The sequence below is a fragment of the Emys orbicularis genome, chromosome 4 (genome assembly GCF_028017835.1).
Source record: "Emys orbicularis isolate rEmyOrb1 chromosome 4, rEmyOrb1.hap1, whole genome shotgun sequence".
Lineage (NCBI taxonomy): Eukaryota > Metazoa > Chordata > Testudines > Emydidae > Emys > Emys orbicularis.
In genome coordinates this window covers 32,737,536-32,765,363 of record NC_088686.1, presented here as the reverse complement: position 1 = coordinate 32,765,363, position 27,828 = coordinate 32,737,536, and the positions used below count along the sequence as shown (strand labels likewise).

Here is a 27,828-nt window from a genome sequence, read left to right as displayed (position 1 = left end):
TTCATGCGTTGTGCTTTACAGAATACATACGTACAGACAGAGAGACCATTCATCCCAGCCTGAAATGCAGCTGCTTCTGGGGTGGAACTTGGCAGCCAATTTGCACCACAACGGTGTGACAGAGGAGACAAAGTGAAAAAATGTCTCCTCCTGTCACAACTGCAGGGGCAAGATGGGTTAGCAGGATGCAATCGCCTATGCTGGCCAGAACAGGAGGGTTAAGCAGTGAGGAAGTGGACTCTTTAGTGATCATACATGGTCAGGACATTGGTTTTAAGCTTCCACTGAGAGATGGCGGCACAGTGTCCCCTGAGCATCATGCTGCGGCGCTGGTTCAATACTGCATCACCAGCCCAGGAGCGAGAGCTCATCCAGAACGGCTCAGGAGGTGTTTGCCTTCCCTGCGGTGCGGCCGCCTTGCTCTGCATGGGGTTGCCGGGGGCCAACGGGGCTGCTGCTTCTCAGCCCCCACCCCCCCGCCGTGCTGGGGGGCTGCACTGCCGCCCCTTCCCCTCCCGGCAGAGCCCACCCCTGCCTGGGCGGCGTGCGCCAAGCGGGGCTTGGCTTAGCGAGCCGGGCAGCTGCGGGCGGGCGGGAGCCTCCTCCTCCTCATCTCCGGGGAGCCAGGCAACCAGCCGACGCCGCCTGCAGCCCCGGAGCAAGCGAGCGAGCAGGGCTGGGGATGCGAGAGGGCGGTGCGGAGCCGAGAGCCAGCCGGCGGCCGCACACAAAACCCAGCTCCGGACCCCTAGTCCGGAGCCCAGTGCTGGCTGCGCGGAAAGGCGCCACTTTTGGAAAATGTGCTCAGGGGGAGCAGCTGCTCCCCCTGCTCCAGCCCTAGCTATGCTACTGGTTCAGGGTGCAGGAGAGGGCTCCACTCTGGGGCTGCAAAAAAACCACCTCGATGAGAGTCATACGGCTATTTGCACAGAGGCTCCAGCACTCTATTGCCAATGTAGACACTTGATTGCTTTCTGCACTATAATTAGTCTCTGGAGCTGTCCCATAATGCCTCAAGTGACCGCTCTGCTCATTGTTTTGAACTCGGCTGCCCTGGAGACATGCACCCCTCCTCTTTCAAAGCACCGTTTCTGACAGCCCTTGCGTGCTGTGCTGATCTGCTCCACGACACAAAGCAAACCATTAATGTGGAATGCTCATGCTGTTGAACACAGAGAGGTGTGTGTGTGTGTGTGTGCACACGCAGAGGGGTGTGTGTGTGATTGCTGTCCAGGGAGGGAGGTGGCAGCTGATGTCAGGGTTTCCCCCTTCCCCCAGGACTGGGTTGCTTCCTGCCGCTATCTGAACTTACAAGATAGCATGCTGGCACACACTGTCACCCAAAACACACTCTCTCTCTCCCCCCCCCCCCCAAACACACACACACAAACTCTCCCCCCACACACACACACACACTTCAGTTGAAAAGCTGCTGGCAATGTAGTAGGATGCCCATGGAACAATGGGACTGGGAAACCTGCATCATGTGACCCTGTGCCTGCCCCATGAGGCATTGACACCCCTTCCCAAAGCACCCTGCGGCCAGTTGCACAGTGGGATAGCTACCACAATGCACTGCTGTCTTTGCCGTTGCAAGAGCTGCTAATGTGGATGCACTCCAGTGTCACAAGGAGCAGAGTGTGGACACACAACAGTGGTTTAATTCCAGTGTTTTAATAAAAGTGGTATAACTTGTGGCGCAGAAACTTGCCAGTGTAGACATACCCTTAGATTAGATATTTAAAAACACTTCTGACTATATGGATAGTTAAGCAATGGAATAAGTTACCAAGGGATTTTGTGAAGTCATTTGAGGTTTTTAAGAACAGGTCAGACAAACACCTGCCAGAGATGGTTTAGGTATACTTGGTCCTGCCCCACCCAGCATGAACAGTGGGACTAGATGATCTTTCAAAGTCCTGTTAAGACCTACATTTCTATGATTCCATAAAGCATGGATGGGGAAAGGAATTAAAAGCACAGGGCAAGTACCAGAGTAAAGACTGTAGGAAAAGTTTCCACTGAAATCACTGGAATTTTTAGCTAAGAATACAACTGCAGGACATGGATTTTGAATTATTCACACCCTCCCCCATCATTGATGCTTGGTCAACTTCGAATTAAAACAAAAGTTAATTGATAGTGTTCATCCTGAAATGTAAGGAAACCAAAAATCAAAGAGAACTGATCTTTTCTTGTAGGGTCTCACTCAGTGGCAAGTCCAGGGGGACCACTACAAAAATCCACTATTTGACACTTTTTAAGCACCAACCCTTTTCATATGAATCTTTAGATTTGGCATGTAAATATCTTGTGACTCCGGCTACAACAGTGCCATGCAAACATCTATTCTCACTTTCACGTGACACTGTAAACAAGAAGCAGGCAACATTATTTTCTGGAAATGTAAACACACTTGTTTGTCTTAGCGATTGGCTGAACAAGAAGTAGGACTGAGTGGACTTGTAGGCTCTAAAGTTTTACACTGTTTTATTTTTGAATGCAGAGTTTTTTTGTACATAATTCTACATTTGTAAGTTCAACTTTCATGAAAAAGAGATTGCACTACAGTACTTGTATTAGGTGAATTGAAAAATACTATTTCTTTTGTTTTTTACAGTGCAAATATTTGCAGTCAAAAATAAATATAAAGTGAGCACTGTACACTTTGTATTCTGTGTTGTAATTGAAATCAATATATTTGAAAATGTAGAACACATTGAAAAATATTTAAATAAATGGTATTCTATTATTTAATCACACGATAAATCACGATTAATTTTTTTAATCATTTGACAGCCCTAATAAGCATACATTTAAACATTTGGCTGAACTGCAGCATAAGGCAATGAGAAACGTCTTCCCAAAATCAACTAGCTAGTGATCATGTTAATTTGCTTTTATTATTGTATTACACATTACATAGCATAATCAATAGTTCTAACTAAGGGCCAACTTGTTACCTGGCTTGTGCAGTGGCACAAGGGAATGTATCACACGTAACACTGCAGGAGGCTCTGGAGAGCTGTTCTCATCACTTGGGCAGGAATGGATGGGGACTGGACGGAATTTGGCTTCCCAGCCTCCAGTACAGTCAGTGTTGCTGCATCAGCATAGTAGGAAACATACACTGTGCTGGGTACAGACCTGGCACAATTTACTCACTACCTGAAGAAGCAGGGAAACTGGGAGGGAGATTTTGATTGAGCCTGAACCTTCTTTCTGGACTACTCCTGGACAGTGCAACAAGACTTTTCTCTGGGCTCTGGGTAATGCCACTAACTGATTAGATGAGCCTAGTTTCACCAATTGTGTTTGTGGGGTATGCAAATGATGAAGGAGTCCAACCATAAACATCTGTTGGGGTGTGCATGCGCCTTGCTAATATTTTTCTATGTATTTTAGATCTCTTTCACAAGTAAAATTTATCGCAGTATGAGACTTTGAAAGCACGTTTCTCATAAAACATTAATGCAAAGTAAAACAAATAATCGGTCAGACAACTATTGAATACATGAAAAACTTCAGGTTTTATTTTCTTTCTAAAGCATTTCACTTGAAAATAACTGCTGTATTAAAATACTAATATTAAAGATTTCAGATAAAGTACCTATATGCATAGCTTTTGTTGTCTTCATAGCAAGGAACTCTAAACTACATTTTTTCTCCAATTTGAGACTACAAGAGAGCAACCGGAGACCAAATGGAAGTTGTGTAGCCAGCCAGAAAGTTATTTGAAATAAAATTTTGTAAATACTAAAAATTCCCCACAACATTTCTGTTTAAATTCAGAACTATTTTTTTCTCCCTTGTTTCTCATCTTATCAAGTAGAAACTGTCTCTGACTGAAACACAGACGTGAATTTTAAGACCAGAAGTGACCATTGTGATCATCTAGTCTGACCTCCTGCACACTACAGGCCACACAATCTCATCCACCCACTCCCATAACTTCTGGCTGAGTAGTCCTCAAATCACGTTTTAAAGACTTCAAGTTACAGAGAATCCATGATTTACTCTAGATTAAACCTGCAAGTGACCCATGCCCCATGAGGCACAGGAAGGTGAAAAACCCCTAGGGTCTCTGCCAATTCGACCTGGGGAAAAATTCCTTCCTGATCCCAAATATGGCAATCAGTTGGACTCTGGGCATGTCGGCAAGACCCATCAGCCAGACACCTGGGAAAGAATTCTCTGTAGTAACTCAGAGCCCTTCCCATCTAGTGCCCCCCTCCGGCTATTGGGGATATTTGCTACTAGCAGTTGCTAACGTACCACATGCCATTGTAGGAAATTTCATCATACCATCCCCTCCACAAACTTATCAAGCTCAGTCTTGAAGCCAGTTAGGTTTTTTGCCCCCACTGCACCCCTTGGAAGGCTGTTCTAGAACTTCATGCCTCTGATGATTAGAAATCTTCATGTAATTTCAAACCTAAATTTGTGGGTGGCCAGTTTATATCCATTTGTTCCGATGTCAACACTGGTGCTTAACTCTTCGCCCAATTCCTGGCATTCATCCCTCTGATGTATTTATAGAGAGCAATCATATCGCCCCTCAGCCGTCGTTTGATTAGGCTAAACAAGTCAAGCTCCTCGAGTCTCCTCTCCTAAGACATAATTTTCCATTCCTCTGATCATCCTAGTAGCCCTTCTCTGTACCTGTTCCACTTTGAATTCATCTTTCTTAAACATCTGCACACAGCATTCCGGATGAGGTCTCACAAGTTCCTTGTATAATGGTAATCACACTTCCCTATCTGTAGTGGAATTACCATGCCTGGTGCATCCTAGGATTGCATTGGTCAATATAGTTTGCTCATCCTAACTCAATTCTTCTACACCTTTTGGGAAGAAAACATTAATTTGGAATTTCTGTCTTAATAAAGATTGTAAAATCATTCATGAAATATGGTTTCATAAATTTTTGGTAGATAATGGTTTTTCCACGTATTTTCTAAATCCTAGCACTTAACATTTAGACTTCTAAGGTTTCAATACTTTATCTTTTTTCTTACAAGAAAATGCATGCCTATAAGAGCTTCACTGGTTTCTGTACAAGAATGTATACTTTTCTTTTTAAAAGAAAATCTGGGTACAGCTGCTGAGCAAAGGGACACTTAAATGGATCAACTGGTCTAATTTAAATAAGAGTGTTTTGCCTAAGTAAGCAGCAATGCACACCAGGTATCAGAGGACAGGGTCCAGCTCCTTCAATAGCTGTAAAAGTCTTTTTATATTTGCCAACTGTTTGTGACTGACACATACATAAATAAATATAAAAACAAGTGAGAGCCTGATTCTCAGTAATGCTCAGCACATTAGAAAACCTGACCTTGAGTTTCCAAGATATGCAGGAAGAAACACTCCATAGCAGAGGACTGCATCAAGCAACAAGCTTCTCTGTTTATGCAACAGATTTTTCAGAGCTACATGATTACTACTACTTATTGGAGCTGGAGTGATTTCTGAAAAATATTATGCATATGTATTTATTCAGGTTTTTAAGTGAATATGCTTCATCAGGTAATTCTGATAACATGTTAATTGAAACTGACTCAGAAGCAATGCCAGATTAGAATCTAGTGACACAACCGACATTTAAAGATTTCATACAATTTCATAATTACCTTTGCTTCATGAATAAGCAGAAGGCAAAGGATCCCATTACACTACAACATCAGCATACTCTCGCCCAAGCCCACACGCAAAGACAAAACACAAAACAAATGCTACAAAGAAAGCAACTCAAATTTTGCAGATTCCCCGCCTCATCACAGTTTGAGAGCTGTTGTCATCTATAGTCTTATCTGTAACAAAGCCTTGTTGTAAGACAAACAAGCACATTCATCCAATTTTCCTAATTGCCTATCATCGATGTTCATATAACCCTAACATGAAAACAATGATTTATAAGTATAGTTTTAACAAGTCTATTGAAACCTTTTTAGTGAAAAGGTCTTATACTGAATTCCTATAAACTTGATATTAAGGCCAGGGCAAAGTAAAATATACACTCAAGTAATTTTGGAGTGAAATATTAAAAGCGCACAAAGTAAAACACTGGTCACTATTTAAAAAGTTAACAATTCAGTATTCAGTTCTGGTCAGTCCAAGTTAAAAAAAAGATACAGCAGAAAAACAGATGGGATTAAGAGACAGGTAGCAAAATAATAAATTAGAAAATCTTTATCAACCCTCATTATTCAAATTACATCAAAATCTCACACCTTTACAGACACTGCCTGACTCCACCCATTTTAGTTATTTATTTTGATTTGAAAGGTATTAATGAAACAAAGTGATATTCCGGCCTTACTGAAGTCAATGGGAGTTTTGCCAGTTAGGGGGTAGGATTTCACACAGTATTTTTTCAGAAAAAAAAACACACCAGCAAACCAGTCTATGTAGTCTAAAATGACTACGGATTCAACAACAAATACCAGAAGTGTACTTTAAACCTAGGGTGCCAAGTTTTCAATAGCTTAAAAAAAAATGAATTCCTTTGTTCATTTTCTGTAATGTTTGAGATTTATTTCTACACCTATATTCAGTAGAATTTTTACTTCACAAAATTATGAATGAACTCCCATGCACAGTCTAAAAGGTTCTACAGAGTAGGCACAACGGAGATTATACATATACATACTGTTGATCTTCATGCATATTTATCCTGCAGCATAATGTTAAAATAAGTGATGACTGAAGAGATTTGAAAAAAAATTTATAAAATCAAATGTTTCAATTTATTTTCTATTTCTTTTTCTTGTAATCTGCATTATTAAAGTTTCAACACAAAAGACAGACATTTCACAGATATTTATAAGTTTGATATTTTAAGTTCTTACAGTTAATAAAGAGCGGTAAGAAAATATTTCACTCATTCTATTTAATATTCCCTATTTCATTTTATTCTAAACATATATTTTGAGGGGAAAATTAAATGCAAGTTAAGATAAATACTATCTGGATAGAAAAATTAATAGATAATGTTTTCACCCCTCAGCTCATATCTACAACCAAAATATTTCTACTACAGTAATAAAAAGTAAAGATTAGATGCTCGTCAGCTTCATTTTCTGACTTTTTTGACATTATGATCAAGAACAAAAAAAACCCCTAAATTCAAATCTTACCCATTTTTGAAATACAAGACATGTGCTCTTTGGAGTCCTGTTTCTAGGAAAAATCCCAGTTCCTGTTCATGCACTGCAGACCCCGGTTTAGGGCTTCTGTTTTGTATATTGGTAATTATTACCTAAGAAAACACACAAGTGAAATAAAATTAAATGAAATACAGATGAAACGTTCTATTCTTATTATTTGAGAGCATGTGGGGTAGAACAAAGAAGCTGGCACTCGATAATGTTGTTGAGAGAGTCTTCTTCACTCCATTCTCCTGCTGTCTAGGAGAGCATTTCTATATCTGTCTCACTGATTTTCCATCTTTTCACATCTCTTCTCAATACCTTCCTTGTGACTTTTAATTTATTCTTCCTTCTTCTATTATTCTCACTGCAATTATATTATTTAATTTTTAATGCATTTTAGGATGCAATATATGAAAAAAGTATTCAAAGCAAAATAATGTATAGCTTATAAAATATATAGTTACAACATGCTTCAGTAATAGTAGATGGCAGTGCTCAGTTCCTCTTGGCATCAGCCCCTACACATAAATGGTTTAGTTCCAATTACAAAAATTAATACATAGGCACTATCAAGCTCAGATAAAATAGGTGAGTCAAGTACACAGAAATACAAACTAATGTAAAAATGCATGGAGATTAGTGAGATACTCAAAAGTAGTGTCTCCAGGTGGTTCAGAAAGAGTGAAATACAGAACTTGAGTCCCTTAATATTTGTGCTGACATTGCCCTTTTAGCCAAAGCTTCTTTGAAACTGCTGTATGGCTTGGATTTTCATTTATACAGTCTATATTTTATCAGTCATGAAAAACCAATAATGAAAGACATTCTAGAGGAAACTATTTCAATAAATCCATTATGTGAAAATGAACACTGACAATTCCATATGCGCGCTCGCTTTAAAAATATCATAGGCAAAATATAGCCCCTCTTTCCCAATTGCTAACAATGTGTTTGTTTCCTTTTTCCTTCACTTATACCAAGATTAAAATATTTTTAGAAGTAGATTTGTGGAGTAACTATTGTCTTCCTTCAATGCAGCTTGCATGAAATACTTGTCATTGAAGTAGACAATCTCTCTGGCATCCTGAATTGACTTTTCTTAAAACAGAACAGTTCTTTATAGACATCCACAAAAGAACACTCGTTTGACTAACTGGTCCTCTGGTTACAATTTCATGTATCATAATGAAATTGGACGAACATTTAAATGTTAGCAGAATCTGAATGAAAATACCCTATCTTATCGAACACAATGAACCCTATTTACTATAGTTTTCCATCCACTTTACACCATCTATAATGCTGTTAAGTAGAGTTATTGTATCTGAGAGAATACTAACTTTCTACAAAAACTCAATCCCTATGTCTAATCCAATCATAAATTCATTAGGCATGCTGAAGTCTAAACACTAGACACTATAAAACAGCAGAAATTGTCTAAAATTAAAAAAATTTCAGCTGTGATTCTAACTTAAAGTGCACTGTGAATGTGACTGGTAACTTATCTCTTCCCTCATGTTCATATTTAATAATTTTTAGGGAGTGCTCTCCACCAGGAAGTTCAGGGCAAAGGACATGTTTTCTAACGTACTTGACATCTATGAGATCTGGTACATTCCAAAAAGGTAGAAAATTGTTCAGGAATAGTTTGCAGCATCCAGACAAGGAAAAAAGTCAGATGAAGAGAAATCTCACCATCCCTCACAATACAAATACCGGACCCAATCCTGTTCTCACTGAAGCCACTGGCAAACCTACTATTAATTTCAATGACAGTACCATTATGTCCACTGGTTGCACTGGCTTTATGTATGTGCCAATATGAAACCAATTATACACCAATACCCTGTGATGAACAGTTTAACTGTACAAATATTTAAGATATGGTCTATGGACTGACTAAAGCGGTTAGAAAAAACTGCTCTAAAAATACGCCATTTAAAAACTTACTGTAAATATGTCTTCTTACAAAAGGTATTCCTCTAGGCTATAAACAGGACTATTTGGTTAATCTCACCCACAGAACCACAGAGGTAACTGATTGATTGAAGTACTTGGAAGCTCCTGCTGTTCCCCCTATACCATCTTGGCAAGTCCATCACAACTCCTGTTTAAAATCTTAAACCATAAAACACTGTAAACATATGTGCAAAAGTGGGGAAGAATCTAGATGAGATGATTTCCTATTATAAAAAGATTGCATGTTTCAATTATCTGTTGTCATTCACAGAAATTCATCTAGGCTGGAAACAGGACTGTTGGGAAATCACAAGCAGTCCAACCAGAAAAAAGGGAGGAAAAGCAGTGAAGACTTAGAGACCCACATACTATGAGAGCCAGAGACTAAAGTCAGCATCTGATGAGGATGCCACATGTGCTTTGTAATGTTTGGTAAAAGTATGTGCAAGTTGCCAGGTAGCCACACTGCAGATCTCATAAGTAGGGCCCAACCAAATTTATGGCCATGAAAAATACATAATGGACAGTGAAATCTGGTCTTTTGTGTGCTTTTTTTACACTATACTATAAAGATTTCATGGGGGAAGATCGGCATTTCTCAAATTGTGGGTCCTGACCCAAAAGGCAGTTGCAGGGGGGTCGCAAGGTTATTTTAGGGGGGATGTGGTATTGCCATCCTCACTTCTGTACGGTCTTCAGAGCTGGTTGGCCGGAAAGCGGCGGCTGTTGGCCGGTCGCCAGCTCTGAATGCCACCCTTACTTCTGTGCTGCTGCCTTCAGCGCTGAGTAGCAGCTGCTGACTAAGGGCCCACCTCTGAAGGCAGCAGCGCAGAAGTAAGGGTGGCCATACCATTCCATGCCATCCTTACCTCTGTACTGCTGCTGGTGGCGGTGTTGCCTTCAGAGCTGGGCTCTCGGGCAGTAGCAGGGCAGAAATAAGGGTAGCCGTACTGCAACCCCCCCTACAATAACCTTGTGATCCCTCCAAAACTCCTTTTCGGGTCAGGACCCGTACAATTACAACACCATGACATTTCAGATTTAAATTTTAAAATTTACAATTTCTAAATTAATGTGACTGTGAAATTGACCAAACTGGACTGTGAATTTGGTAGGGCCCTACTCATAAGATGGGGTCAGGAGAGGAATACACAAATTTTGGTTGACTGGTGCAGTGGGGTTCAATAGTCCAGCAAATTCATAGGTGCAGGATAGATCTCCTTTGCTTGTTGCATGCCCAGAGGTCCTACTTTTATCCATGTCTTGCTCCGTTATTCCTCTCCTAGGACTGTGGAAGAGCTGGTCACTCATCTTCCTTAGCACAGAGAATCTCAGGGGAGACACTGCCTTCAATGTGCTCAGTCATTGTGTGAGCAGGGTGGATAAAAATCAATGATTTAAAAAAAAAATCAAAAAAATCGGTTTTTATTTAAATAGGATTTTTGAGAAAAAAACTATCTAAAGATAGTTTCAATTAAGATACATTATAGCTCAAAGATATCTCATCATGGAATAGGGATTATAAATTCTAATTCTATAGTATGAGACAAGTTTTGTAAATGAGTTCCAATAGTTCATGGATTAGGGACCCAATCTTATGGGCTTCCAGGGGCTTCTGTATAGATTATTTAGGTTAATCTTTCTACCTACCCAATGGGGCTCAGTCTAGAAGATACCATCAGAGATGCTTAGTTTTGCAGTTCTCAAACTGTGGATTTGTGTCTCCAGAGATAACATGCTTGTTAACAGCAAAAATGGAAGGAACTGAGTGAGACTATGCAATGACAGTTAAATTAGAAGCATTAAAAAAAACAAATGGGACAAGTACTATCTCCAGCTCATTTTCTTGCAAATATTCTCAATACTCGCTACCAAGGTACTGCTGAAGAAGAGAAGTTGGCTATGACATGGACATCCAGCAATCATCCCTCCATAATGCCAACTATAATAAACTTCAGAGCTAAGGGTGAACCATTCGAGAAAGATATGTTTGCTGATGATGTTTTAAAGAAAGTCACACCAGTGAACTGGTGGAAATCACTTAAGCACTTGGATTCAGAGACAGTTGAAGTGATAATCTCACTTTTAACAGCAGTAGCTTCTTCTGCCGGTGTAGAAAGAATATTTTCTTCCTTTGGACAAATTGAGAAATTGTTTGGGACCTGAAAAAGCAGGAAAGCTTGTTTTTCTTTTCCAGATTATGAATAAACAGGAAAACGAAGGTGAAGACGACTGAGTTAGCTGCAGAAGCCAATATTTTAAGTTTCACACAGTCTATTTAATTTTTGTTTGTTTTTAAATATTTCATTTAACTATTTTAGTTAAAAACAATTTAACAAAAACAAACCTGAATGTTTAAATTCAAAATTTCATATGCTTGTTTTGTTAAAATAGGATATATTTGCGGTTGAAGAAAAAATCCAGAATACATAACGTTGTTTTTTTAATTAAATAAAGCAATGTAAATGTCTGTCCGATTATGTTCTCTTCCTAATACAGCATTGCAAGAAAATCCTCCAAATATTAATGATTCACCTGTTGAATTGGAGATAGTTCACCTCCCAATGACTTCATAAATATCTGCTTCAATTACCTTTGGTAAATGAAATAACCAAACAATCATTCATTTTCTGATATAGCTGTAAAACTAATCTGAAAAGTTTTCAAAATAAATCTCTTTAAAAATGTACAGTGTGTACTTTCTAAAAATGAAACCTACATCTATCTCTGAGTTGTGAAGAAATGTATTAAAGTTATAACAACCAACAAGAATGCACTTTTATGTAGAAATCCATGATTAAATCGAGTATTCCTGACTAGTGATTTAAATCAATTTGATTTAAATCAAATCTACCCTGGATGAGAGACTCTTCCTAGTTTGTGCTGACCACAGTTCGGGGCTGGGAATAGCGCCTCTCCAACCAGAGGTAACCGTCACCAGCTTCCAGGGTAACAGCACTGATCATAGAGAACTCCTCCTACACTGAGGCCTGGGTCTGGAGCTGCTGAAAGAGCAGAGAGATGGAGCCAGAGAAGAAAAGCTGGAAAGGACTGTGGCCTTCCCTAGGAGCTCAAAGCAAAGATGCACAGGGAAAGCAGAGAAGAGTTTTGAGGCACTCTTCCAGGCTGATTTACGAGGAACAGCTTCAAACATCAGAAACCTTGAGGAGTCAGCTGCTTTTCTGATCTGATGGGCATGACCAGCATAACCAGACTAGAGGGTTTTCTATGTATGTGAATAATCATACATAGCTATAAAAGGAACAAAGAAAGGAAGATGAGAGTGGGATCACTACTGGGGCAGAGGTAAGGTAATTTGGGCACCATAACTATGAATTTCCACATTTCTAAATATTTAAGTTTCTTGCAAGTTTATTATAAACTGAATTTCCTAGGTCTCTAACATGCTGGGTGTTATTAATTCTAACAGCTTGAAGGGCAATACATGCTCATAACATTGACATGGGCCTGCAACCTTAACTTCACCTTTCAACTTTTTTTATGGTATGGTATTAAATTGAGGATTGGTTGCCACAACATTTAGATCTAAAGTGCGATACCGCCAAACAAAACATTTCAATATTCAGCAAAGACCTAAGAAATTGAAGGGCAAGGAACGGAATTTGTATTTGAGTTTCCAAAGTCTCCTACCTCTTTGGGATAAGCTGTTCATCTCCAATGGTGGTACTATCAGTGACTGATAGGAGCTGTCTCCAAAGGTGCTGACCTAGCCAAGCCATGGTCAGCTGGCTTTTAAGAAGAAAATCACAAAAATGTAGGACTGGAAGGGACCTTGATAGCTCATCTAGTCCAGAACCCTACACTGAAGCAGGACTAAGTATTATCTAGACCAGGGTTTCTCAAACTTCATTGCACCGCGACCCCCTTCTGACAACAAAAAATACTTCATGACCCCTTGGGGGGGAGAGGGGAGGCGAAGTCGAAACCTGAGCCCCTCCATCCTGGGGGGAAACAACTGGGTGTGGGAGGGGCTGTAACCTGAGCCCAGCTGCCCAGGGCTGAAGCCAAAGCCTGAGCCCCACCACCAATATATCCCAGAATGATATTCAGGGTTTGGGGTTGTTTGTTTGTTTTTGTTTTGCACAGCATTACATTGATGACTCATATTAAGTTTGGGATCCACTATAACACCCAGAACTCTTCTGCAGTACTCCTTCTTAGCAAGCCATTTCCCATTTTGTACTTGTGCAACTGATTATTCCTTCTTAAGTGTAATACTTTGTATTTGTCCTTACTGAATTTCATCCTATTTATTTCAGACCATTTCTCCATTTTATCAAGATTATTATGAATTCTAATCCCATCCTCCAAAACACTTGCAACCCCTCGCAGCTTGGTATCATCTGCAATCTTTGGAACTGCATTCTCTATGCCATTATCCAAATAATTTATGAAGATACTGAACAGAACTCAGGCCCTGTGGGATCTGTCCTTCCAGCCTGACTGTGAACCATTAAAAAACTGCTCTGAGTATGTTTTTCAAACCAGCTGTGCATCCATCTTATAGTAGGTTCATCGAGACTATATTTCTCTAGTTTGTTTATGAGAAGGTCACATGAGACAGTACCAAAAGCCCTACTAAAGTCAAGCTATATTACATGCACTACTTCCCCCATCCATAAGGCTTGTAACCCTGTCAAAGAAGGGTATTAGGTTGGTTTGACATGACTTGTACTTGAAGAATCCATGTTGACTGTTACTTATTGTCTTATCTCCTAGGTCCTTAGAAATTTATCGTTTGATTATTTGCTCCATTAGCTTTCCGGGTACCAAAGTTAAGGTGACTGGTCTACAATTTCCTGGGTCGTTCTTATTCCCCTTTTTATAGATAGGTACTATATTTACTCTTTTTCAGTCCTCTGGGATCACTCCCGTCCTCCATGAGTTCTCAAAGATAACCTCAAATGGCTCAGAATACTCTTCAGCCAGTTCCTTAAATATTCTAGGATGTATTTTGTCAGGCCCTTCTGACTTGATGACATCTAACTTGTATCAGTAATTTTTAACTGAGAACATTCACTTTATGTTCCATTGTTATTTGCAGTGTTGGTCCCAGGATAGTAGAGAGACAAGGTGAAGTAATATCTAATATTGGACCAAGTTGTGTTGGTGTAAGAGACAAGTTTTTGAGCAACACAGAGTTCTCCTTCAGGAGCTCTGTACAGCTTGAAAGCGTCTCTCTTTCATCAACACAAGTTGGTCCAATAAAAGATATTAACGCACCCACCTTGTGTCTCTAATGTTCACTTTAGACATGCCAGAAGTGCATCCTTCTGCCAATCTATTAGCTAGCTAGTACGAAGGCCTTCCTTATCCCTGTGTCAAGTTTCAGCACCAAGCTTTCAACACTGACATACCCTACAAAGCAACTGTGTGCAAGTGAAATACTATCTTAAGCATTTTACTGTGTCCACCACTATTGTATCTAAGTGCCTATAATGTAGCTTGATGATAGAAGGGCAGCTTCTCAGCTACTTCAGAGGGTTTCTGAGAAAGTGATCTATTTTAATACACATTGCAACCAGTTACAAAATTAAATTTGGCAACATCCATCACATTATTAATATAAGACTAATTTTTAAGTATGGTTTCCTGTGGCTACTGAACTGATTTAACACACACTCTAGGGTTCCTTCATTACACATATTTTACAAGAACAAGTAGTTTCTTATCTTAGAGAATACGGGGAGACAAAGAAAAGATTAAGGGAAATACATATAATCCAAGTTCAAAGCAGAAAAGAAAACCAGTTCCTTATCAAAATATATTTCAGGGAGAAAGGAAAACCAGGTCTCTGATGGGATTGATAACAGGATAATTGCTAAGGAGATTGGCAGTAGGATAAAGGGCGTGATTCTGATCCCACTTTTGCTGGTTTTGCACTGATGTAACTCAAATGACTTTAGTGGTGCTGCTTCAGAATCAGGCCTCCAAGAGCTTTCATCTGTAGGAGCTGGTTCAGTTACAGCGTGATTTAGTAATGACTTTCTAGGTCTAAGACCAGAACGGACCACTACAATCATATAGTCTGACCACCTCCATACACAGGCCATAGATTTTTCCCTAGAAACTGGATTAAACCATGTCTTTTTGAAAGATATCTAATCTTGTGTAAAAGACTCCAAGTGAGGTTGAGTGCACCACCTTCTCTGGTAAACCATAAATTAATTTCCTGAATGTTATGCATTTAAAATCTCAACCATTAATGTTCATTAACACACTTTTTATAGTGAGCTCTCTTATTTGTTATTTATAAACAGGGAAAAAAACAAGGGAAAAATCCAGTTTCATTTCAACATGTGACATGAAATTAAAACATGGGCAACTAAAGAGACACACACCTTGGAACTTGCAGCTTGGTATTTAATTTAGCACTAAACTTTTAAGCATGTACTGGACTATATGTGAGCAGCATAAAGATCTTCAAACACTTGACAATTATTTCTAAACCAATTTTCTTTAAAACATGTTAATAGCACTTGATATCATTGATGTCTAAATCCATGATCAGTTTCAGGTTTTAAAAAGAAAACATTTGGGTGCTTTTGAACACAAAATGGGTCTGAACAATTTCTTCAATGCCTGAAAGAAACCTTTCACACACATGCTGTAGGTATTTTGACATATTACTTCTGTGATTCATATAAGCAATATAATAATACTTCTATTTCATCCTTGCTAAGCAGCTCTTTAATTCTGCTGAAGAAAACTGGTTTAAATTAGTACTGCTATTAAGAAAAAGATTAACATTTTTGCCTCGTTAAAGCAATGCTACAAATGCTATCAACTTGATGCTGTAAGCAATAATGGCTGTAGCAGAGAGATGAAATGGGAGGAGTCATGTTACATGGTATGACAGTGCATAACTTTTAGATTCGCAGATTATATTGACCTCACTGCACTGACTAAGCAGTATTTACAGAGAATAACTGAAAAGGTAGCCAGGGAAAGCAGAAAATTTGGATTGAAGATCAGCATGGAGAAGACAAATTATGGCACTTGGAAAACAAAAGAAAGAGGTAAAGATCAAACTCAGAGACAAAGAACTACAAGTGGGAAAAAATTGTTTACCTTGGAGGACTAGTATCAAAGAATTGGAATTATGAAGACAAATAAAGAACAATCAGACTAGCTGCTACTGCATTTGGAAAACTCTGAAATACCTGGAAGGCTCAAGACATTTAGATAAAAACAAAAATCAGTGTATACGAAACAACGGTCTTGGAAGTACTACTACACCTCTATCCCGATATAACGCTGTACTCAGGAGCCAAAAAATCTTACCGCGTTATATCGAACTTGCTTTGATCCACTGAAGTGCGCAGCCCTCCCCCACCCCGGAGCACTGCTTTACCGAGTTATATCCGAATTCGTGTTATATCGGGTAGGGTTATATCAGTGTATGTAGGTCGGAATGAGGGACTAGGAGGAAAGCTGACAAATGAAAGATTTTGACTGCAGATGAACTGGCTCATAGGAATACTGAGAGTTTCGAGACTGCAGAAGATTAAAAAAGAAGAGATAAGAAAACAGTTAGGGCAAGAAATAATGCTGTTCCGGAAGATTCAAGGAAGACAACTTCAATGGTTTGGACACATGGCAAGAATGGACTTGGAAAAGATACCATACATGGCGATACATACCAGACTCCAAGCAACTAGAAATGGAGGAAGACCGAGGATGTGTTGGTCAAGAATGACAGAACAAAAAGGTTAAAGATAAACAAAGCTGTGAAGCTGGTACAAGATAGAAAGAGTTGACAGACTTCATTCAGCCTGATCATTGCTATTGAGCTGATGGATGGAAATCAAAGAAAAGAGAAGACAAGTGCTAAACTAAAATATGTAAATGGGAATTATGCAATTAACTTATTCATAAAATGTATGTGCCCCCTAGTTTAGGGGACTATTCTGATTTGTGCACCTGTCAAAAGGAAATTTAAGTAGTCAAATATACAATGTTTATTAATTATAAAGAACAGACTCAATATACACATTTTATTTAGCATTTTGTGGGGCTGTTGTAATTTCATAGATCTCTTTTCTTTTTTAAATTTTCAGTGAAGTGTTAAGTATTCCTATAAAGTGACAGACTACTGTGGGAAGAGATGTTCTTTTCACCGAACAGGGAACACGTGGCAGTAGCTGTGGAGACATTCCTTACATACTGCCTCACCAATATGCCTCATTTTTCACCAAGAAGAGTCACCCTTTAGGGCGGAAAGGGTATTCCAGTTTGATCACTGATAAATCCTGGCACATTGTAAGACTGACAGTTAATGCCACTTCCAATATGGAGTTATGTCCACTAGGAACTGGACTGGGACTATTGGAAACCTTGGTGAAAATAGTCAAACAGACATTAAATGGTGATAAAGTCCAGACACTACCAACTGAGAATGGATTTAAACATTTTAGAGATAAACCCAATTACAAAAAGTGGTGTGTACTTACCATTACTTAAAATCATCTCTAGCAAACCCTATTTTCATAATGTTTTAACTAAAATATGAATATTTCAATCAATATTATTGCTTTGGCTCTGCAGAAAAAACTTGTTATGGTAGCACGTAGCCTTTTTCCCCTCTTGCAACAATGTCTACAGAAAATGAGTGCAATTAAAGTAGATATCTGATTATTATTGTCCATTAGATTTATTATGGTAGGGGCCAACTGAGAAGTGGGGGGCATTGTACAGAGCATTATACAAACAGGCTAACAGACAGAAAATCTTTGGATGGGTTTACTTAGGAGGGGATTTGCTAAACCAAAAGAAAGGAAGGGGGACAGGGCAGGGGAGAATAAGCAAGGGGGTATGAGGGTATGAGAATAAGAAGGAGGAGGGTATGAAGGGCAGGCGTAGGCTGAAGTGAAGAGAAGAAGATTTTTTAATTCAGAAGCTCAAATCTTTACACAAATAAACAATGGTTATAACTTCAAGATTTTCCCCATATTTCAAAATTGGGAAACTGTGGCACAGAGACTTGCCCCAGGTCACTGAGGAAATCTGGGAATAGAACTCAGATTTCCGAACTCTCGGTCCTGTGCTTCAACCTGCTTGCTCATGTTTTCTCTTCCACTAAGGAGGCTCTGAAATGCCAGCTTTGATTAAAAAATTTCCAACACATTTTATTACTTAAACAAGGAAAAAGTGCTTTTCACCATATGAATTCTGAGGTTGCTGTGTTGATTAAATTCAGTTGTGTACAGATGTCTCTTAGGTGAAAATCCAAGCAACATTTTAACTTCATAAAAATCATATAATATGGCAATGAACCAAAACAACCAATCAATTCACATCTGTCAAGCGCAAAGGACATCTCTTCATGCAGCAAACAAACAAAATTAACTGTATCTGAAGGTTTGTCAACAAGAAAGCAAAATCTCTATTAGGAAGAAAGAGAAGGCAATTGCTAAACAAACTGGTGCAGCCCCTTTCCAGTTTTAGGAAGTGTATTTGTAGTGTATATTATGTAAGTCACATAGCTTTAACCTTGACCTAGTGTTACTTCTAGAGACTCAGCACTCCCAAAACATCAAATGAAAAAGTGCTGATTAGTACATAAAATAATGTTACATTACTTTTCAACTGGAATGACCAAATAGATGAGTCATCAATAACAGTATTCAATTCAAGCAAATAATGAGAATTTCCATTCTGACACTGCCTATGCAGCATAAAGAAGGTACGGTTTGTTAGTTACTGCACACAGAGGACAAACAGTGGATAGCTTCATGTGACAAAGAAAGGCACCATATGGGGAGTTACATTTTAGAACTACAAATTAATCTTTTAGTAATACAAAAGCACTAAAGTACTATGAGCTCTTTCTGGGTCAGACAACTATTTACTTTTGAAATGCTGAAGCTATTCCTGGGGCAAATTAAACAGACATTTAGGTAAAGAGTATATGGCACTTTTAATTCCAAATTAATAATATAACGTTTACACAGGACTTTGCATGCTTTGTGTTCTTCATCAACAAGACTGCAGGAAACATTCAGCACAGAAATAAGTTTAAGCTTTTCTTTTTCTTTCACCTTTCCCAGTACACCTCTACCTCGATATAATGCTGTTCTCGGGAGCCAAAAAATCTTACCGTGTTATAGGTGAAACTGCATTATATCGAACTTGCTTTGATCTGCCCGAGTGTGCAGCCCCGCCCGCCCCAGAGCACTGCTTTACCGCATTATATCCAAATTCGTGTTATATCAGGTCGCGTTATATCGGGGTAGAGGTGTATGTGAAATCCTGTGGCAAGTCCCCATTTACTAACCAGTGGTATTTCACTGATGCCTTTAGTCCCTAGCACAAAAGAAAATATTTTTTTAAAAATGCAAGTTAATATATATTCTGGAATTTTTCATTTCAACTTTGTAGTTCACCTTTAAATGCCCTCCTTCATGTCCTATTGATTATATATGAAGATGTTACAGACCTGGTCATGTGGCTGGGCACTGACCAGACTACTGTGTTTTGATCCCAATCCTGGACCTGTGTAATCTTAAGATTCCCTTGGTCTGAGCATGCTCCAGCAATGTCTCCAGGGCCGCCCGGGGGGGGGGGGGGGGCCAAGTGGGGCAATTTGCCCCAGGCCCCGGGCCCCACGAGAGTTTTTCGGGGCCCGTGGAGTGGGGTCCTTCACTCGCTCCGGGGGCCCCGGAAAACTCTCGCGGGGCCCGGGCCCCAGGAGCTTCTTCCGCGGCAATTCGGCGGCGGGGGGTCCTTCCGCTCCAGGACCCGCTGACGAAGTGCCCTGAAGACCCGCGGCGGGGGGGTCCTTCCACCCCGGGACCTGCCGCCGAAGACCCCAGACCCCCTGAATCCTCTGGGTGGCCCTGAATGTCTCTGGGATGTCCTGGTAAAACTGTCTTAGGGCCCCCAGAACCAGTGCTGACTCCCCAGACCCTAAGACATCCCAGTGGCTTACACACACTCTTTCTCATAACTCCAACTTTGTGGGCACTCTGGTTTATATTTGTCCCCTCAGGGACATCTGACAGTTGAAGCACACAGACTTTGCAAAAGGATTTCTAAACACCATCACGCTTTACTTTAGACAGCAAAAGAGACATACAGATCTAGGCAAACAATAAAATATCTGTAGGCTACTCCTTGCCTTACTTTCCTTACCAGTCTGGAGTATATTTAGCAGAATACTCTGACTAAATTCTAAGGGAGTCTAGGATCCCTTCTCTCACTTTTCCTCCGGCACATGGCTTCTCCCCAGGAACTTGGAATCTTGATCTCTGACCTCTGCAGTCACCATCTTTCTACTCTCTAAAATGGCCAATAAAAGTACCTTCCTTTTATAATTTCCAGCCCCCTTTGTCCTATGATCCCTATGAAAGCCTCAACTCCCTCCACTCAGTTGATCAGTTGCCTGGTTATAGCACATCTGGGAGGCTCTTCTGGGCAGTAGCCAGCTCACTGACATAGGATGTCTCCATTTGCACAAAAGGCCATCAAGGTTTAAAGACCCTCCACTATTAGTTCTTTGTCAACATCTCTTGAATTTCAGACTGAAAAACAGACAGCAGAAAAGTCAGACCAGTCTTACAATCAACATGAAGTTTATAGTTTAATATGGATGCAAAATGAATCCATATCAATCAGAATTCATGAACTGTACATAGATTCACCAAATCATCACAGAAGGTAACAGTAACATCAAGCCTGGTACAGTGCTAATTTCTTGATGGTTTTGCTTGAGCAATGGAAGAAGAAACAAAATGTCTGTTAACGCAGCAGGACCTTGTGAAATTCAATAAACCAGTTTTATTGGTAACATTTTTGGCCTATCACCTACAACACTCTTCATCTGTAAACGGTGCACCAGAGAAGCTATAGCTATGTAATCTTTGTAGAGAGTGACACTCAGTTACTCTGAAGGTTTGTCTACACATAAGTTATACCGTTTTAACTATACAGTAGAACCTCAGTTATGAACACATTGGGAATGGAGGTTGTTCATAACTCTGAAATATTCGTAACTCTGAACAAAACGTCATGGTTGTTCAGAGGGAGGGGAGGAGGGGCACAGCTTGAAACTAACAGATTAGGAATTTGGCCAGTTTACTAAAGCCTACAACAGTGCAGAAAGAGTTCAACAGAGGTTTAGGAAAAACAAAGTGCCCAACAGAGCTAAAAATTCCTAACACTAACTATACTTGCATACAAAAATGGCAAATTTTTGCAAAAGTGAACCAAGAGAGGCAAGGATCCTGCCTTCCCAGAATTTCCAGCTTGATATCTATTACATGCTGTTGGTTCACAATCAGTTGAGGTTGCGACCCTTAGATAAACATTTAGGTAGGACAGCACGAAAACATAAGCAGGTTGTTCATAGGGCCCCAACGGAGAACTCTACACAAAAGTTCATAAGAACATAAGAATGGTCATACTGGGTCAGACCAATGGTCCATCTACCCAGTATCCTGTCTTCTGACAGTGGCCAATGCCAGATGTTTCAGAGGGAATGAATAGAAGAGGTCATTATCAAGTGATCCATCCCCTGTCGTCCAGTCCCAGCTTCTGGCAATCATAGGCTAGGGACACCCAGAGTGTGGAGTTGAACCTCTGACCATCTTGGCTAATAGCCATTGATGGACCTATCCTCCATGACCGTATCTAATTCTTTATTGAACCCCATTATAATTTTGGCCTTCATAACATCTCCTGGCAATGAGTTCCAAAGGTTGATTGTGCGTTCTGTGAAAAAGTACTTCCTTTCGTTTGTTTTAAACTTGCTGCCTGTTAATTTAATTGGATGGCCCCTGGTTCTTCTGTTATATGTGAAGGAGTAACTTTTCCTTATTCACTTTCTCCACGCCACTCTTGACTTTATAGACCTCTGTCATATCCCCGCATAGTCATCTCTTTTCCAAGCTGAAAAGTCATAGTCTTTATAACCTCATAGGGAAGCTGTTCCAATCATTTTTGTTGCCCTTCTCCGTACCTTTTCCAAATACAACTTTTTTTTTTTTTTTTTTTTTTTTTAAGACAGGTAGATCAGAACTGCACACAGTATTCAAGATGTGGGTCTACCATGGATTTATATAGTGACATTATGATATGACTGTCTTATTATCTATCCCTTTCCTAATGGTTCCTAACTTTGTTAACCTTTTTGACTGCTGCTGCACATTCAGTGGACATTTTTAGAGAACTATCCACAATTCCAAGATCTCTTTCTTGAGTGGTAACAACTAAGTTAGATCCCATCATTTTGTATGTATAGTGGGGATTGTGTTTTCCAATGTGCATTACTTTGAATTTATCAACACTGAATTTCATCTGCCATTTTGTTGCCCAGTCACCCAGTTTTGTGAGATTCCTTTGGAACTCTTCGCAATCTGCTTTGGACTTAAATATCTTGAGTAATTTTGTATCGTCTGCAAACTTTGCCACTTGACTGTTTACCGCTTTTTCCAGATTATTTATGAATATGTTGAACAGTACTGACCCCGGTACAGATCCTTGGGGGACACTTCTATTTACCTCTCTCCATTTTGAAAACTGATCATTTATTCCTACGCTTTGTTTCCTGCCTTTTAACCAGTTACTGATCCATGAGAGGACCTTCCCTCTTATCCCATGACTGATTACTTTGATAAGAGTCTTTGGTGAGGGACCATTTCAAAGGCTTTCTGAAAGTCCAAGTACACTATATCACCCTTGTTCACATGACTGCTGACCCCCTCAAAGAATTCTAATAGTTTAGTGACTCTTAGTTTAGTCAACTCATGTTGACTCTTCCCCCAACAGATCACATTCATCTATGTGTCTGATAATTCTGTTCTTTACTACAGTTTCAACCAATTTGCCTGGTACTGAAGTTAGGTTTACTGGCCTGTAATTGCCAGCATCACTTCTGGAACCTTTTTTAAAAATTGGCATCACATTAAATATGCCCACAGACATCAGTACAGAAGCTTATTTAAGTGATAGGTTACATATCAATTAGTAGCTCTGCAATTTCATATTTGAATTCATTCAGAACTCTTGGGTGAACACCATCTGGTCCTGGTAACTTATTATTGATTAATTTTCCGATTTGTTCCAAACCCTCCTCTAATGACACCTAAATCTGGGACAGTTCCTCAGATTTGCCACCTAAAAAGAATGGCTCAGGTGTGCGAATTTCCCTCTCATCCTCTGCAGTGAAGACCAATGCAAAGAATTTGTTTAGCTTCTCCGCAATAGCCTTATCTTCCTTGTGTTATCCTTTAGCACCTTGATTGTCCAGTGGCCCCACTGACTGTTTGGCAGGCTTCCTTCTTTTGATGTACTTAATTTTTTTTGCTGTCTGTTTTGGAGTCTTTTGCTACTTGCCCTTCAAATTCTCTTTCAGCCTGCCCAATTATACTTTTACATTTGACTTGCCAGAGTTTATGCTCCTCTCTATTTTCCTCAGTAGGATTTGACTTCCAATTTTTAAAGGATGCCTTTTGGCCTCTAACTGCTTCTTTTACTTTGCTGTTTAGCTATGGTTACACTTTTCTGGTCCTCTTACTAGGTTTTTTAATTTGGGGTATACATTTAATATGAGCCTCTATTATGGTGTTTTTAAAAAGTTTCCATGCAGCTTGCAAGCATTTTACTTTTGTGACTGTTCCTTTTAAATTTCCATTTAACTAACTACCTCATTTTTGTGTAGTTCCCCTTTCTGAAGTTACTGCTACTGTAGTTGGCTTCTTTGGTATTCCCCCCCACACAAGGATTTTAAATTTACTTATATTACGGACACTATTACTGAGCGGTTCAGCTATGTGCATCACAGACTGTGGGATCCATGCAGGCAATGCTTGAAGAACACTCACTTATAATTAAACAGTCTTGTTCCTATATAAGACTATTACATTTACTCAAAATGTTCTGTTGTCAAACACACATGAATTTACTTTAACTCTTAATATTTCCACCAGCTGTTTAATTTTTCCTTCGCTAAAAGCGATAACCTACACTCAAGTTCAAAGACTGGGAGAACTACATTATAAAAGAAATCTGCTATTTAAACAGAATTCTAATTGTTTAACAAGTTACCCTAATTCATTGAAATCAAATCAAGGTACATTTATTAGTAAAATGTCAGCAATTACTGCAAATAAATTATGATTTAACTTAACAGCTGGGTCACAGATTTTTAGCAATGACCAAAGTTTATTTTGATTACATCTCAGCACAGTGAATGTAGTGTAACAGAAACACAGTTCGTTCTAAATTTATCATTGGTTAACAAATTATATGTCTACACTACAGCCTATGGCGGCATAACTTATGTCGCTTAGGGGTGTGAATAAACCACCTCCCCGGAGCGACATAAGCTATAGCGACATAAGTGCTGTGTGCACAATGCTAAGTTGGTGGGAGAACTTCTCCCGCCGACATTACCTCCGCGAACGGCAGAAGCTGTTTTATTATATCGACAGGAGAGCCCTCTCCCATCAGCATGGAGCATCTTCACCAGACACACTGCAGTGGTGCAGCTGCATCAGTACAGCTGCACTTCTGCAGCGCTGTAAGTGTAGACATGCCCTTAATAACCTTACGCTTTTTCACTTGTTCATTTTGCTTGAAGAATTTTTCAGTCCTACATTATTGATGAAAAATAGAAGTTACAGGTATGTCTTTCATTGTCCCTGAATTATGTCTATAAAATGAAATTAATATATGTTCTTCAAATGTTATTCTGGCTGTTCCCACGGGCATGACATGCATCTTGCTGATAGGTACAACACTATTTTAGGATCTTTTCCACCAGTATACTTTATGGATTGGAAGGGAAATGAACTGTGGTGAAATCCTGGCTCCATCAAAATCAATGGAAATTTTGCTATTGACCGTCATCGAGCCAGGATTTCACTTTTGATATTTACAGGCATGGGTTTATTTCATTCTTGTTGTTTTTTTAAATTAAACAAAGAAACCCATTTGTAGGATCATGGGGACTACAAGGTTTTCTGTGTATCCTTTTCACCATCATGTCTATGAGACAATAGAGCTTGGAACATTCCGTTGTGGTTAAATACCAAGTTATCTGATCACATCAATGAAAGCTAAACCGTGTAATCTAGTCTCTCTCAGTCCTCAGAAGGTTTCATGTGGAAACACTATAGGTGCTGCTGTTCTAAGAATGACTGCAAGGTGTTGTGTAATAAATAAGATCAGTTGTTTCAACTGGTCAAATTATCCCATCTTACCCTTTCTATCTCCTGAAGGTACAGGAGGGCAATATCTCCAGCCTTCTCGTAGCACGTAATGATTTCTTGTTCACGGTCCGTGTGGAGGTTACTAGTTGAAGAGGAAATTGGCAACTTCTCTAGACAAAGACCTGAAAATAAAACACAGTTTTAAAAGGGACACTTAGTTTAAAACAATAGTCCTGTTTGGGAACCATGCTAAGCTAGCCTCTGGCAACGTTAGAGGAGGAGAAGAACAAAAACGACTAAGGCATGGTGGTCTTGAACAGTATATAGCATTGAGACCACCACCCACACCTATTTCCCATTTACCATGGCCTCTTTAAGAACTCATTCAGTTTCTAGTTGCCTTCTCAGCCCAAAATCCTTTAATTCACTCTTCACCAAGATGGCACCAGAGTTGGTCACAAAAACAAATCAGAAGTCCCAAAACAAACACAAAGATTTCCCTGGGTTCCAGCTCCTCATAGATTCCTGTTTCCTGGGCTTCTCTTTTCTGACTGCCAGGCCTCATGCTTCCAGCAGTCCCCAGCTACATCTCTCAACTCCACACTCCCTGTTGCCTTTTATATGAATCACCTGATTCCTCTCATGTGGGGTCATCTTGTAACCAGGACTGGCTAAGCCTCAGGCAAGCCACCGTGTTACATACCCCCACCCCACCGCCCTCAGAACCATGCTGCACTCCCCAGAGCAGGCTCTATCTGAAAAAATTCCCCCCTCTCTATTTCCTTATGTCACCAGCCCCTTCATGTCCAGGTCTGTACAGTTTCCAGTTCTTCACCATCCTGAGTTCACTAACCATGACATGCAGGCGATCTTGCTCCTCAAAGGCTACCTGGCATTTATTAATTAACTGCTACCGTGTACCCTATGGAGGAGCTTGGGCTACCCCGTTTCCCTTCTTATCCCACGGGTCATCATTTGGGTGCTTACCACCTCTCAGAAGGGTATAGTCCGGCAGTTACCACCTATGTGCTATGACAAGGTCTGCGTTCCTACTTCCTCCATTCTGGACCCTACTTGGATTTCCCCTACATCCCAGACCAGCACCTGTCTCCCAAGACTCCTTTCTGTCTGGAACAAATGCAGCTCCAAGGTTCGTCCATCCTCAGCTTCCTTTGTTTCACCGTTTCAGATACGAGGCCTGAAGCTTCTCCCTGATCTACAGAGTGGGTCAGAACCTCCTCCTCTAGCGGTCCTCCTCCCAATATGGAGAGTTCACCAATCCCTGCTGGCAAATTGTGTACTATGCTGCCACTCTCTGGACTGCCTGGGATGCTAATTCTCAGTCCTGGCGAAAACTGTTCTTCCCTACTGTCCTCAAATTGTGGTCGTCCCGTACCTTTCCTGCCACCCCCATACCAATCCATATGAGGGTAAGTCTTCTGCTTATGCCCTCTTCTCCCACACTGAAAACAAAGCTCTGAAGGTCTTGTCCCTCCCCTTAGCAGAAATAGCCTTTTTGGAGGGGACCTCAACTACCTTGCCTGACTAAAATAGCAGCCCACAAAGTCACACTCCATGAGGGAGCAGTTTTTTCTGGATGTGTCCCACTTGCCTGCAGCAGAAGCACACCACTGGTAACTCTATCATCACCCCTCTGAAACTTTTCCCCTTGGCGACAATAAGGGATTAGTAGCTGTTCTTTTATGGCATGATGGTTGAGGCTAGCCCCCCTCCTTTCCTCTGTTGACTTCTCTGCCCTTGGGGTATCCTGGATGCTGGCTTTCTGTCAATATCAGAATGCTGGGCTAGACTCAGAGTGCCTATGTGCTCCGGTCCCTCTGCCTCCAAATAGGCCTCTGCATTCTCTATCGTCTCCACCACTATTCAGGGTTGAAATCTTTTTTACCCAGGATTGTGTCCCCCTAGGCAGAACATGCAGGAGCTGCTCTAAGACAACTAAGTCCATTATTCCCACTAACAAATTCATTTCAAGCTCAGCCATTGGCCAGTTACATCCCATAGTGTCTGGATTACTGCATGGGGCTGGGCCTCTTGCAGAAACAGCTCTATCCGCAACTTCTGTTGGTAACCCAAGCTGATCTAAGATAGCTGCTTTTAGATCAGGGTATGAGCTTCACAGGATATCACTCACGGCTCTATAAGACACTTGGGACGCCCCTGTTAAAAAAGGGTGGTCTGGCAGCCTAGGTGGAACTACTGCAGCGCCTCCTCCCCCAGCCCAGGAGCTACCACAGCCAGGGAGAAGCGCCTCTTCCCCCAGGACTGGGCTTCTATGGCGAGAGGGGGCTAGGGGGAGTCCTCTCTCCCTGCTGCAGCCCTGGGGCAGCCTGCACCCCAAACCCCTCATCCCCGGCCCCACCCCAGCGCCCGCACCCCCAGTCAGAGCCCTCACCCTCCACACCCCAACCCTCTGCCTCAGCCCCCTCCTGCATCCCAAACCCCACATCCCCAACCCAACCCCAGTGCCAGCACCCCCAGCAAGAGCCCTCACACCCCACCTCTCTGCCCTAGCCCTGAGTCCCCTC

At 40.6% G+C, this 27,828-nt stretch overlaps 1 protein-coding gene across 2 annotated transcripts in view; it reads right to left on the bottom strand.

The window, feature by feature from the left end:
- TTC7B (tetratricopeptide repeat domain 7B) overlaps window positions 1-27,828 on the bottom strand; it is a 324,581-nt gene that overhangs the window by 238,685 nt on the left and 58,068 nt on the right. For both annotated transcript variants that reach the window (XM_065403071.1, XM_065403072.1), the window contains exons 4-5: window positions 25,334-25,464; window positions 7,137-7,258 (exon numbers count right to left, since the gene is read on the bottom strand). In XM_065403071.1, coding sequence (XP_065259143.1) covers window positions 7,137-7,258; window positions 25,334-25,464 — 253 coding nt within the window. The remainder of the gene's footprint in view (window positions 1-7,136; window positions 7,259-25,333; window positions 25,465-27,828) is intronic.